The sequence below is a fragment of the Helicoverpa zea genome, chromosome 29, assembly GCF_022581195.2.
Source record: "Helicoverpa zea isolate HzStark_Cry1AcR chromosome 29, ilHelZeax1.1, whole genome shotgun sequence".
Taxonomy (NCBI): Eukaryota; Metazoa; Arthropoda; class Insecta; order Lepidoptera; family Noctuidae; genus Helicoverpa; species Helicoverpa zea.
In genome coordinates this window covers 353,803-367,194 of record NC_061480.1, presented here as the reverse complement: position 1 = coordinate 367,194, position 13,392 = coordinate 353,803, and the positions used below count along the sequence as shown (strand labels likewise).

The 13,392-nt window shown below is 40.8% G+C and overlaps 1 protein-coding gene across 1 annotated transcript; it reads left to right on the top strand.

Moving 5' to 3' along the window:
• Positions 1–9,000: 9,000 nt before the first annotated feature.
• LOC124644210 lies at positions 9,001–13,376 on the top strand. Its single transcript, XM_047183460.1, has 6 exons — positions 9,001–9,076; positions 9,973–10,155; positions 10,591–10,732; positions 11,287–11,430; positions 11,875–12,088; positions 12,554–13,376. Exons 1-6 carry the CDS (start codon positions 9,001–9,003, stop codon positions 13,361–13,363), a joined length of 1,569 nt encoding a protein of 522 aa, XP_047039416.1. The 3' UTR covers positions 13,364–13,376.
• Positions 13,377–13,392: the final 16 nt, after the last annotated feature.

Sequence of the window (13,392 nt, the reverse complement as noted above, 5' to 3'; positions counted from 1 at the left end):
TGATGACAGATGGACGGACGGACGGACGGACAGAGGAGCGAAAACAATAGGGTCCCATTTTACCCTTTGGGTACGGAACCCTAAAAACCACCTTATATGAAAAGTAAATAAACAACAACAACAGTAAAGTAAGTGTACTTTCTGTAAATACCTGCTATGTGGTCTTTGTTATTATTGTGCATCATATTGAGCTGATAAACCTGTGTCATACATAAGTAGCTCGGGACTTTACTTGAGCACCGGCAGAATTCCAAGTATACAGTGATGGAATAAGGATAAATCTTATATGGTGTCAATTTTAATAGAAATGGTAAGAGTTGGGACAGTCGACATGGCTAAAAAGAACGTTACTTGTGATAGAAGAGTAGATATGGAAGAAGAAAACATGCTGCGCCGACCACAAACAAAATTTATATAGGGATAACGGCAGAAGGATGATGATGATAGTAAAAGTAGGGACTTGAGAATCTTAAGTCTTAGACTCCCGCGATTTTACACGCGTGTCGATTAATCTTCTTTGCGACCATGGATAAAAAAGGAGCCTAAAGTTGTCTCGAAGAAGTTGCTTGTTAGCGATAAGACCGCCAATTGTACTTTTCTTTGTGTGTTTATTTCCAGTGTGGTAAATTTATATAATTTCTTTGTTGGTACATCTGATGTAGGTACCTATTTGCTACAATAATGCCAAGTTCTATCAAAAATCGGTGGAGGCGAGGGATGAAGTAACAAACACACTCAAAAACTTTCGCCTTTATCAGTAAGTAGTGTCAACGCATGCTACTCTATGCAGTGTTCACTCAACATGTTGGCGAACAAATGAGCGCGGAATTTATAATGTTGAGCCTACCTTTAATTTGAAAGCATACACTATCTATCTGTTATTTCTTAATATTTTTCAGATTGTCTGTATGTATCTTAGTTGGTAAGCCTTAATATTAATAAATAAATGCATTTTGGTGCGATTCGATACAAATTCCTCTTAACGTTTGCTAGACCATACACATCCATGAAATCGCTGATTTGACCTATTGGCGTCAATTTTACGGCTGGTTATGGTCTAGTTATCGTTATCGTTACGTCTGAAGATAGCCATGAAAAGCCTTGTGCAGTGTTTTGCTCGTACATTTGACTACCGTGAAGTCTCAAGTAGCTAACTTCCGAGAGGCAAAGTTATTTTATGAGAACTATTTATGTAGGTAATCTTTGATATTAAATACTCTCGTGAATATGCATTCGTGCTTTTGATTGTTTTTGAGACGGACTAGTGTGTAGTTAAAGGCAACAACCTCTCAAGAACGAGCATGTGGGTTCTATTTCAGCAGGTCAGGCAAATAATTATGTAGGTAACTTTCACAAGTCACCATAATATATGTACTTTTTTAGTTTAATCTTGGATTTGGACTCTAATGTCTGAGTAAAGGTAAAGGAAAACATCTTGAGGAAACCTGGACTTGAAAAACTGAAATCTAAAACTCACCTGGAAGAAGGGACTTAGGTATAACAATTCGTCATAGAATAAAACTTTACACTTTGAATTGCTCTTTGAGGTAAAAATACAGTCATAAGTACCTACACAATATTACTTTACGTCTTGGGATTAACAGTGACTTAAATCATGCACTAGAAAACACATATTTTCCTACTTGTTACGTTTGAATTGACCTTCAAAATATGACTCTTATTGGAGCCAAAATTGAGCCTTATTACAAGGAGCGACTGCCTGTCTGACCTCCTCAACCCAGTTACCCGGGCAACCCAATACCCCTTGGTAAGACTGGTTGTCAGACTTACTGGCTTCTGATTACTTGTAACGTCTACCATTCTCTTGAATGGCGTTGTTTATTTAAACTACTAGTTATTTAATTGAATAGCTGTCATAACCAGTTCGCTGAAACGACTGAAACGATTTGAAAAAATCTTTCTCTGTCAGGAAGCTACATTATCCCAAGTGACAAGGGCTATATTTTACCCGGATAAGGAAATTAGTTTCCACAGGACTCGAGTGAATCCGCGAGAAACAACTAGTATGCAATACAAGTGCAAAGACCGTGCGTGGGAGTTCAGGACGACAATGAATACACTTATCACTTTTTACGAATAGTAGCATAACTGAAAATTTTGATTTTATGTTTCAGGATTGAAAGATAACTTCCGTCGCTAAAACTCCGAGGAAAGTCAAAAGTTTGCTCTTCAATGTTAGGAATCATCCTCCCTCCTTGCGTCGTATTCCTCAATGCTGATGGTCGTGAAGTCCTCTTAGGATTAACTTCTCTCTGACGGTGTCCCGCCATCTATGCCTGTTCTTCGCATCATGCAGAGCGCTGTGTAGTTGGGTGTCTAGAGCGGAGCGAACCTGATCTGACCACCTTGTTGGACTGCGACCCCTAGGTCGTTTGCCATCAACCTTCCCGGTGACTATTAGCTGTTCAAGGTTGTGGCCCTCCTTCCTGGCTGTGTGTCCGAAAAACTCCAGTATCCTGCGCATACAAATGGTCGACAGTCTCGTCTTGATGTTGAGCTCACGCAGGATTGATACATTTGTGCGAAAAGCATTCCACGGAATTTGCAACATCTTCCTCCAGCACCACATCTGCAGCCTTATTTTGTTACTACGATCCACTACCATGACCTTGGTTTTACTATGATTGATCTTCAGGCCTAACTCTAGACTGATGCGTTCCATTCTGCCCAGGATTCCTACCATTTCCGCCTCACTCGCGGCCAGAAGTATGGTGTCATCTGCGTATCGGAGGTTAGTGATCTTAGTGCCACCAATGGTGATACCTCCTTCCCAATTTACGCAGGCTCTTCTTATTATGTATTCTCCATAGGCATTGAACAAAATTAGTTAGGAATCATATTTGGTGTTAATTCCGCGAGACAATAAATCGAGACAGGTTGTAGTCCTACTCTCACACTGTCATGGATTTCCGCATAGTAGGTAACGATGAACCGATTTTGATTTGATTTAGTCGGAAAAGTTAAAGATAAAGATAATTTATTTTGTAGAAACACGTTCTTAGTTATGTTTGATGAAAATCAGTCAAACCTTTACTTAATTTGTCATTTGCACCACTTCACCAGGTAACCCAAGAACTGACCTACCGTTCAAGGGTACAGGATTCAGGGTGTGTCTTCGAGAATCAAGATCGCTTCATTTTAAAACGACTACTCATTGTCAGATAGCTTTGCAAAAGTGAATTGTATGGTTATGATTTTATCTTGCAAATAAGAAATACCAGAGAGACGCTGTTAAGAATGTAGGTTTATTTGTAGGGGATAATCTATGAAATAGTAATTTCAGAACTCATTCCTATATTTTTATCCTTACCTTCCTCCGTTGGTAAAACAGAGGTCTCATTTATTGTTCCCCTCATTAAATAAATTAAAATTCGCTATAGGTACATGAAAAGAGGATTATTAAGAGCCAGAAGTAATAAGTCGTATCTAGCCATAAATGAGGAAAAAACATAAGGATGCCATTAGATATATCTTTTTTTAAAAACCCTTTTATATGGCTTTTTTCGATTTTTTTCACGCGATTCTGCCAGCTACAACTTAAGGTATTTTGAAAGACCTAATAGTATCTATAACATTTTTTTATATATTGGGTCTTTCGTAATACCACGTAATACTCCTGTCACTGGTTAATCCACGTGAAAAAAATCATAGAAGCCATTTATTATTTAAAAAAAAACTGTAAAATTTAGCCTGGGCGCATACCTTCGCTTTCCGGATTCGGTTTCCTGATCAGGAATTCAGATTCGGAAACCGAAATGCTCTTCAATCGTACAAAATGTTCACAAGAGCGCACACTTTCTTACTTTTTCCGAACGGAAAAAAATCTGACATTCGTTTTGGAATCTTCTCCGTGCGTTCAGATAGTCAGAACCGGAACATGTCGGCTAGTGTCACGGAATCCCGATCAGGAATTCCTGATCAGGAAACCGAATCTGGAAACCGAATGTGTGCGTCCAGGCTTATTAAAAGAAAAACTTAATGGCATCTTTACTATTTCAAAGTGCCTTACAGCCAGTTGTAGCTTTTAGGTTTTTATAATTCCATTTGTAGCTTACCTTTAATTATTTTTTAAGGTTTTCGGATTATTTTAAGATTTCAATATAGGTAGGTACTGTTATATTTTTTAATTTTTTGTTAATCACAAAATAATAAAAAAACACGAAACTTTTAAAAGTAAGCAAAAGCCATGTCATTTTTATTTTGTTGCCGTACTGTCAAATTCTCGTTGGCGCCGAGTTTAAAAAAGTTGACAGTTTGTTTAATATTGTTTGTTGAATATTTGTTTTTATTGCAAACAAAAACAAAATATACGTAATTAGTGCCTCGCGGTACGTGCTTTTGTTACAAAAATGTGATAAATTAACAACCGATTTTGTGCAAACTTCACATTTTAAACCGTCTACTAAATAGTCGGAACAAAGCCTAAACATTTGGTTTGGACAGGTGAGCCCGTTCTTGAGTTATAAAATTACAACGAAAAGTGGCATTATTTTTTTATAATTAGATGGGTTGAGTAGTCTAAATTCATTTCTCAGCAAATAAATGGTAACTATCTGGTTATAGGTATTTTAAGTTCACTTTTAGGATTGTGATAACATAGTTTTCGATAACATTTTCTTATTTTCGTTTTGTTTAACATTGCTGAATACACATTTATAAAATCTATACTTCCATTCTAATAAAATAAAGAGGAAACATTTTTTGTTTGTATCTTAAAGTCTGCGAAGCTACTGAGCCGATTTGAGAAATTCTTTCACTGTTGGGGCGCTACACTCTTCCCGAGCAAAATAGGCTATACTTTTTCTCAGTATGGTCAGTAGTTCCCACGGGAACCGGGTAAAACCGCGGGAAAACAGCTAGTTGTGAATAAAATAGTGTATGTCACAGTTATGATGTGGAGATATGATCCAATTAAGTATCTCATAAAACTAATTTGTAGCCTGGTCGGGCCATCTGAGAATCGGTGCTTGATACACCGGGTCGCACGTTGCTGTCTGTCCTGTTTGAGAACTCTCTCCGGCCGGTGGTGTCGGATTGTCGTCCCATCGCGCTGTGAGTGTGAAGGAATAGTGAGTGCACCTTGCACCGAATCAGGCCTCCGTCACTCCATGTACTTGCGCGCTATAAGTGCCTACCGCCCAGCCGAGCGGTCTCGGTCCGCCGGCGGATCAAATTCAGTGCGGTTTTCGCAAGCAAAGCGCGCGCACTCCGTTCAATTTTTAACCGACTTCTAATAGTGCTGTTCGTTCGTACGCGTATTACGATGCCTTAGTGGCTTAGTGCCTTATTTGAAGCCGGTTCTCTTTTTTAAGGCTTTTTTTTTCATTTCTAGTGAACATCTCCGAAGATCATCATCAAACTAAGAAGTATTATACTTATTTTAAAACGTTCTCCTAAATGTAACAAATCCTTTTCTGAAAACCGCATCGATATCGGTTTAGCCAAACGCGAGATTATCGCGCACAAACATACATACCTACAATACCATACAAGTCAAACTTCTCAGTTTGGCCTGTACCTATGTCTGATCGATCACCTCCTTTTTTTAAGTTGGTTAAATATTTTATAAATGATAAAATTTTTAACTGCCACATAAAAGTCAGAACATATTCACAGTTCTCAATAACATAGATAAAAAATTATGTTAATTTAATTTTACCGAAGAGGCAGCCCTGCGATTACTGTGGAATCGCGCGGTGCGAAGCAATCACTGCTGTACGCTTGAGCATTTAGGCGCATTTTAGCATACAGTGGTTGTTGACGCGAAGGAGTAGGCAATTATCGTAATAGGTATTGGAAATTTTCTACTTGTGAAGTATCTGTTACGTAGTAACTATTCAGTAATCTGTGACCGAATGCTGAAAGATCAGCGGAGATAGAATGCACGTAGGTCAGGCGCCTTCTTCTAGATCAAATAGGCACGGTGAACATGACCAAAAATATCAGTTACGAGTAAACTAACGAGGCTTTCGAATTATTATATACTGTATTTGAGACATCTCTCAACGATTTTTGGTATTACGGTCGGTCTCCAAAGTAGGCGTATAAGAGCGCAGACAGTAACGTTCATCGTTCCCCGCTCACCCGCATGTTATCGCGCCACTTTCTTAGGAGATTTTTCGTTATGGCACCTCCGCTAGTCATTTTAATCTCCATATTTTGTCCACTCACACATAATACTTGTGTCCTGCGCATTTAGCTAATCTCCTTACAGAGAACAACTGCCATGACCGACAGTCAGGGTGCGTCTACACGGTGCAAGTAGCTTGCGCATATTAAGGCATATGCGCAAGTTACATGCATTTTAAAAACGTGCGGATCCAGCGACTCACGCATGTACCAAAGCGAAACACCCACCCGCGTGCTCTTGTCACTTGCGCATGTTAACTCGCTCCAGCACCGTGTAGACGCACCCTTAGTCTGAATGCCACGGGCTACGGGATTGTTCGCGCAAGTTACCGCGGCCCTGGTACATAAAAGGTCTACAACGGAACACGACGGTTTTTAGTCAGTAAGAGTCTGACAGAATATACAGAATATCTGTACAGAATCAGCAAACAAGGCCCATACCGTTGCATCGAGGAGTGAGACAAGGGGATGTTATTTCCCCGAAACTGTTCACTAATGCAATGGAGGATATGTTCAAAACGCTGAACTGGAAAGGACGCGGCATCAACATCAATGGCGAACACATCTCTCACTTGCGATTTGCTGACGATATCATCATCATGGCGGAAACGCTGCAGGACCTACAACAGATGCTGAACGACCTGGCTGAATCTTCTCTACGCATCGGCCTACGGTTGAACTTGGACAAAACCAAGGTCATGTTCAATGAACATGTTCTACCGGAATCGATTGCGATACACGGCGCCGTTCTCGAAGTTGTTCGGAAATATGTATACCTCGGGCAGACATTGCAGTTAGGTAGAAACAACTTTGAGGTCGAGGTGAATAGGAGAATTCAGTTGGGTTGGGCTGCATTTGGGAAGCTACGTCGAGTCCTAACATCGTCGATCCCACAGTGCCTAAAGACAAAACTCTTTAATCAGTGCGTCCTACCTGTCATGACTTACGGAGCCGAAACGTGGACACTGACGGTACGGCTGGTCCACAAGTTTAAAGTCGCTCAGCGGGCTATGGAAAGGGCTATGCTCGGCGTTTCTCTGAGGGATCGCATCAGAAATGAGGTAATCCGTCAGAGAACCAAGGTCATCGACATAGCCTATCGAATCAGCAAGCTGAAGTGGCAGTGGGCTGGCCATATTAGCCGAAGAACCGATAACCGTTGGGGTAAACGAGTTCTAGAGTGGAGACCGCGCCTCGGCAAACGTAGTGTAGGACGTCCTCAGGCACGGTGGAGTGATGACTTGCGCAAGACGGCTGGCAGGAGCTGGATGCGAGAAGCCGAAAATCGATCTCAGTGGCGTGCACTTGGAGAGGCCTATGTCCAGCAGTTGGACTGCGACAGGCTGATGATGAAGAGTCTGACACTCCCTCACCACTGCTAACCCACAGCGGGAAGGGTCATTTGATGATTTTTGACGTCGTTAAAAAAAAGTCTGAATGCCACTATCAGAAGAAATTATGTACATTGCTCAATAATACATACTATAGATACATAAGTATGTGTCTGAAACCGTGCGGGCTGTCATAAGTGGCATACCAACATTTTGCATTCATTAAAAGCCGGGATTCACCGCCACCAGCTGACGAGGAAACAGTTTTCCTTGTTTTTTCCTTCTATTCTGCATTTTATCTGTTATGGTAAGATAAGGAATATTATTGTTAAACAGTTTAGGTATTAGATTAGATATTAGGTCGTGGGTCATTAATAATAATAGGGGACGATCGAGGTGAGGGGCGCGTGTGAGTAAAGCGAAAATGAAAGTACTTACTTAACTATAGTCTGTTTTTTAATCTCGTAGACTAAATTGTCAATTGACACTTGCAAAATGTCAAACTTGCAAATAATGTTGCTAGCTTTTTTGTGCAGTGTTGTAATTACGATACCGGTTTGTGAATCGTAACTTTTTATCTATAATAGACGAATTTAATATTCAATCAAAGTTTTATATTTACAATTCACGTACGTACACACGGCTGCACGATGTGCTACAAAGTGCCAGGGATATCTGACCACGCAACGCCATGCGTAATCATCAAGAATAAGCCCATTATTTTAGGATGACTTATTGTAAAAAAACGATACTTGACTTTATTAACACTAAGTTTCGGTCGTGCCACATCACTATTTAAGAATTTGCAACAAACTGACAACACTCGTAATGTCAGTTTAGTCTACGAGATTAAAAAACAGACTTAATTGATCCAGATTATAGACGAAATGTCTTGTGACTCGTTTCATAAAGAAAATCTGAATTTATTTTGGGAGGTAGGGCTACTGAGGTACTAAGCGAGAAAATGTTGAAGAAAGCTTGTCTTACTCATCGATTTGAATCAATTCATTTTACGTCTGTAACAATCATAATAACAACACCAAAATTATAGAATGTTTTTAAAATCTAAATCTGATTGAAATAGATTTCGAATCGGGCTTAGAGTTATTAATTCTATTCCTAGTCCGTACTGGAGTTTTTCATGTGTCAATATTTATTTATTTATTGCTTTATTTCAGACAACTACATAACTAATACAGCACCGACTGTCGAATGCACACAACGTTCGGTCGATCTCATTAACAAGTATTAATATCTGCCAAGCATACAATAATTCTACATTTTTAACTTTGTGGGAGACAATCTTTATGTAAATATCGTTGGTTCTAATGCTCTAATGATTACCTACTTTGACCAAAAAGCTCTTATTTAATTTTTATTTTTAATTTCATTCGACATCTGTCAGTGACATTGAAATGGCATGTTACACGGAAAACATTGAGCGAAAAATATATTAGGTATCTCCCATTAATATCGTAACGTAGTGAATGATTGTGAAATAAAGCAGAGGTCAAATAAAATGAGCAGGGTCCCGTTGTATCAAGAGTTGAGATTGATTGAAAGAAACGAGTCGGAAGTAAACGGAGCCTGGAAGGGTATCTAAAACTATTACTTTGTGAGAATCATCCCTTGCTCTAATTTTACCCAACTGTGTTGGGGTCGGCTTCCAGTCTAACTGTGTGCAGCTGAGTACCAGTGTTTTACAAGGAGCCACTACCTATCTGTCCTCCTCAATCCAGTTCCCCGGACAACTTTTACCCCTTAGGAAGACATTCACAGACATTCTGGCTTCTGAAAAGCCGTAACGACTGCCAAAGGTTTTTAAAATTACCCTCCAATTAAACGTGCTTTCTGAAACATGGAACTCGTCATGACAAGATGACCCATCTACCGTCCGCGCCAAGCGTTGCCTACATTTTACGATTGATCAACCCGGACTGTGTCAACCGTTTTTGCTTAATAATTTCCCTGTCACATGACATGAGTCATATGTGATTTAATGTGATACACACCGATTGTTTAACTGTTGTATCTTCTTCGAGGACAGTGAAGTGGTTAAACTTTAAGATCGACAGACCCATGTGGCTACTTAATACTTAGCCACTAGCTCCTCAATCATCGTTGCATCGTCGCAAGTGCGGCTGCTGAGCACGAGGTCTCGGGTTCGATTCCCGAGTCGGGCCGAAATCGCTTTGTGGGTTTTAGAAGACTTACACAAAGCAGCCCGGAGCCTGGAAGTTGGTGATTGATACTCCCGTGCATCGGAGAGCACGTAAATGTCGGACCAGCGCCTGATCTCTCTCCGGTCGTGTCGGATTGCCGTCTCATCGGGTTATGAGAGTGAAGGAATAGTGAGTGCACCTGTGTCTGCGCAAATTCTTGCGCACTATAATATGTCCTGCGCAGTTGGCTAATCTCCTTACATGAAACAGCCGCCGTAGCCGATAATCGGCTAGGAGGACATCATCGTCATCATTGTAAATATTTGCAGGTGCTCACGTGCTCCTCTTTTTCCTGGCGTTCGTGTTCGGTTCTTTCTGCACGTTTTGTTTTCATATGCTAATGTACCTCTTTGATGAGAAATGCGTGTTGTTTCCGAAGCTCCTGTCCCTGCCTTCGATTAAGCATAACGTTATCTACGAGTTTGTACCTTCCACCAATGACCTTGGAATCTGTAAGGATTTTCTTTTTCTTGTATTGTGTTCTTAGGCTGGCAAATTCGTACACTCCCTTGGTCCACGAGGTGTGGTTGTCATCATTCATCATCAGCATATTTGGCGTTGCACTGCCTTATTTATTTGACGTATACCTTTGTCGAGTCGTAGTAGTCCACCCAAAGGTAGACTAGTAGAAAACGCCTAAGGCGTCCCAATAAATAATTCTACAGAAACCGGTCTTAATTGTAGACCTCGCTGTTCTTTTGTCCCCGCTGCCTACGTCTTCCATCGCCCGTGGGCCAAAGGAGTGTCACGTCCCAATTAGCCAGGCTATTTTACTTATAAGTCTAACTTGTTCCCCGATTTTTTTTTTCATACAACTAGTGCAGCCTGTATTATATTTATTTAGTCACTTAAAAGAGTGTATTCTTAACAATGCAAACTTCTTCCAGTACCTATAGACCTGCTAAGTCCTCAATGGGTTGAGAAGAGCACCTGTTCGCTCCCCACCTTTGTCCCGCTGGTGTCGGGAATCTGTGGCCTCATATGGACCACCCTATTCCTTATGTGCTCAACTGGGAGAAGACTTACCGGGTAACTCTTCGACTTCCAGTCTAATCACTAGCTGATGCAGCTGAGTACCAGTGTTTTACATGAAGCGACCCAAAGTCATGGTCAATTTCAAATAGGCCTTTGCAGGCTTTGTATGAAACGTCACACTAGTTGCACGGTTCCAAAAAGTTGGTCTCATGGAGAAGAGCCGGCAAGAAACTCCATAGACACTCTTTTGAAGAAGTAGTATGTTCTCTTACTTAACTATTGTAGGCTGATAAAATTATAAACTGCCAACCTTAACATAGGAGCTCAGCTTAGTAACAGCCGCACGGGTCGCTCGATTGTATTTTGTCATAAATTCCTCAGTGATTCGGAAGGCACGTTAAACTGGTAGGTCTCGACTGTCATTTGAACATCTTTGGCAGTCGTTACGGGTAGTAGACATAAAGTATCGGATTGGCCATGGCTTGAAGATGTCAAATAGGCATCGCTTAATGTAAAACACTAGTACTCAGCTGCGTCCGGTTAGACTGGAAGTCGACCCACACATAGTTGGGAAAAGGCTCGGCAGATGATGATTTGTTCTTGTTCAGTTTGCAGAGACCTTGGCGCGTAATACCTCCGATGTTTGTGTTCTCACTGGTGATGAGCTGTGTATGCATATACTCTTCAGTTGTCACACATTACGGGTTACACGAACTCTGTACGAAGCTGGGAGAAATTACAGGCAGCCCCACGTACGTACAAAAACAGTTTCAAATAAATAAGCTGATTTTTCGGAGATCGTTTTGAGAATAGCTGTGCCCCACGGTTTTGTTGAGGGAACTACGTCTAGCACTTTGATTGACCCAAGCCAAAATTTTAAACTTTAATCATTCAGTAGTGTACATAATATGTATGGAGGATAAATGTTAATATTTTAAGCTATTTGTAAAAATGTCGTTGGTGTACCTTACTAAATAAATATGTGTCAGCAACAAACTCTTACATGGATGAACCAATTTAGATGCCGTTTGTTTTATAGTCGAGAGCTGGTTTACCAGTGCGGTTTCATCAAAATTTACCCAGCCATTTTAAGGTCATTTGCAATTTTTGCAACAGCTGCCTATTTAGATACATATTCAACTTTTTTTGGGTAGTTGATAAGTTAATGTATTTCTTTCTTCTCACTTTTTCTACAGCTGTTCCTACACTATAAACGTGGCTACCCTCCTATACGAGCGACGTATCCGCGGCGTGTACCAAGCGACGCGGCTGACGATCCTCTCGGCCTGGCTGCACACAGCATGCTGGCTGCTATCGGCTGTACTGGCTTTGGTTCGAGTGCTGCTAGCCGTGGACTTCAAGCTGGTCCGCGTTTCGGCACAGCTCCATGGGGATATCGATAATATATTGGTTGGTATTGCTGATTTTCCCCAAAGAAATAAGCTAGCAAGACTGCATAGCCGTTGGTTACGGTTATTCAGAAATAAGGTGGTAGGACAATCTGACAAAGGTCTTAGGTTGGAGCTGGATGCAGGGCGCTTCCTACTGATTCTTTTTTTGATGGCTGGGTAACCATCTTATCATGACGAGTTCTTCCGTGTTTCAGAAGGCACGTTAAATTTTTGGATCCTGGCTGTCATTTGAACATCTTTAGCAGTCGTTACGGGTAGTCAGTAGCCAGAAATGACCTTGGCATTGGGTTATGCGGGTAACTGGGTTGAGAAGGTTAGATAGGCAGTCGCTCCATGAGGCACACTGGTACTCAGCTGCATCTGGTTAAACTGGAAGCCGACCCCAATCTATATAGTTGAGAAAATGCATTGATATTGTAGATCTAGTTTTAAATTTATAAAACTCATTTTTTCTATTATCTAGCAGCGACACGAAGTTCAAATTAGAACCATATCGCCCGAAACCTTAGTTAATGAAGAAAACGAACGTACTCGTGTCTCATCCAATGACTTCATTTTCCTGGCAAAGCATGAAGTTACCATGTCTGATCAGTCGCTTGTGCCCGACAAAAGGTATGAAACCGTGGACGAAGACACAGCATTTATCGTTAAAATGCTGTACGATTTATTGAAAACCTTGCCTTTAACTGATCTCTCTATCTTACGACCCACTTCTATGGCTCCATTCTCAGAGCCTAACCTTATGGCATCGGATATATTCAGGCAGTACGGGACAGAAGTATTGAAATCTCGAGTCAACACCAGTGAATTGCAGTCAGGGTCTAAAACAAGTGAACCGGTTCTTGAAGATGACGATGTCAAAGAAGTAGTAGAGAGGATTGACAGCCTCATTTTAAGTCAACATGACAAAGTAAAGAAATCTAGAGAAGGAATTTCTTTTAGAAATGAGTCGCCCCGGGCTTCGACGTCTAGACGGTCTCGAATTGGGGACGAATCCGTTATGAATATTACTCCAGAAATGAGACGTGTTTTAGATACTGCTGAGGATGTGAAATTAAAAAATCAAGCTCGTTTATCGAGTTTGAGGACTATCTCAGTACAGACGGAAGACAAGGGCAGGACTCGACCAAGAGTACAAATATCTCAAATGAATGTGACGATGAGAGAAAGTGATTCGTCTGACACGGGTGCTGAAGATCAGAGGTCTGCAGAATCTCTTAAGAAAGAGGTTGATAAAGATACACAAACTCGTGAAAAAGAAAAACAGGATTAAGTTTTCCGTGTATTGTATTTATAGTTTGA

Coding starts and splice junctions, on each gene's coding strand:
- LOC124644210 (XM_047183460.1), top strand. CDS start 9,001: ATGAGCAGGGTCCCGTTGTATCAAGAGTTGAGATTGATTGAAAGAAAC. Junction 11,431..11,874: donor GAAATTACAGGCAGCCCCAC/GTACGTACAAAA, acceptor CTTTTTCTACAG/CTGTTCCTACACTATAAACG. Junction 12,089..12,553: donor GGGATATCGATAATATATTG/GTTGGTATTGCT, acceptor TCTATTATCTAG/CAGCGACACGAAGTTCAAAT.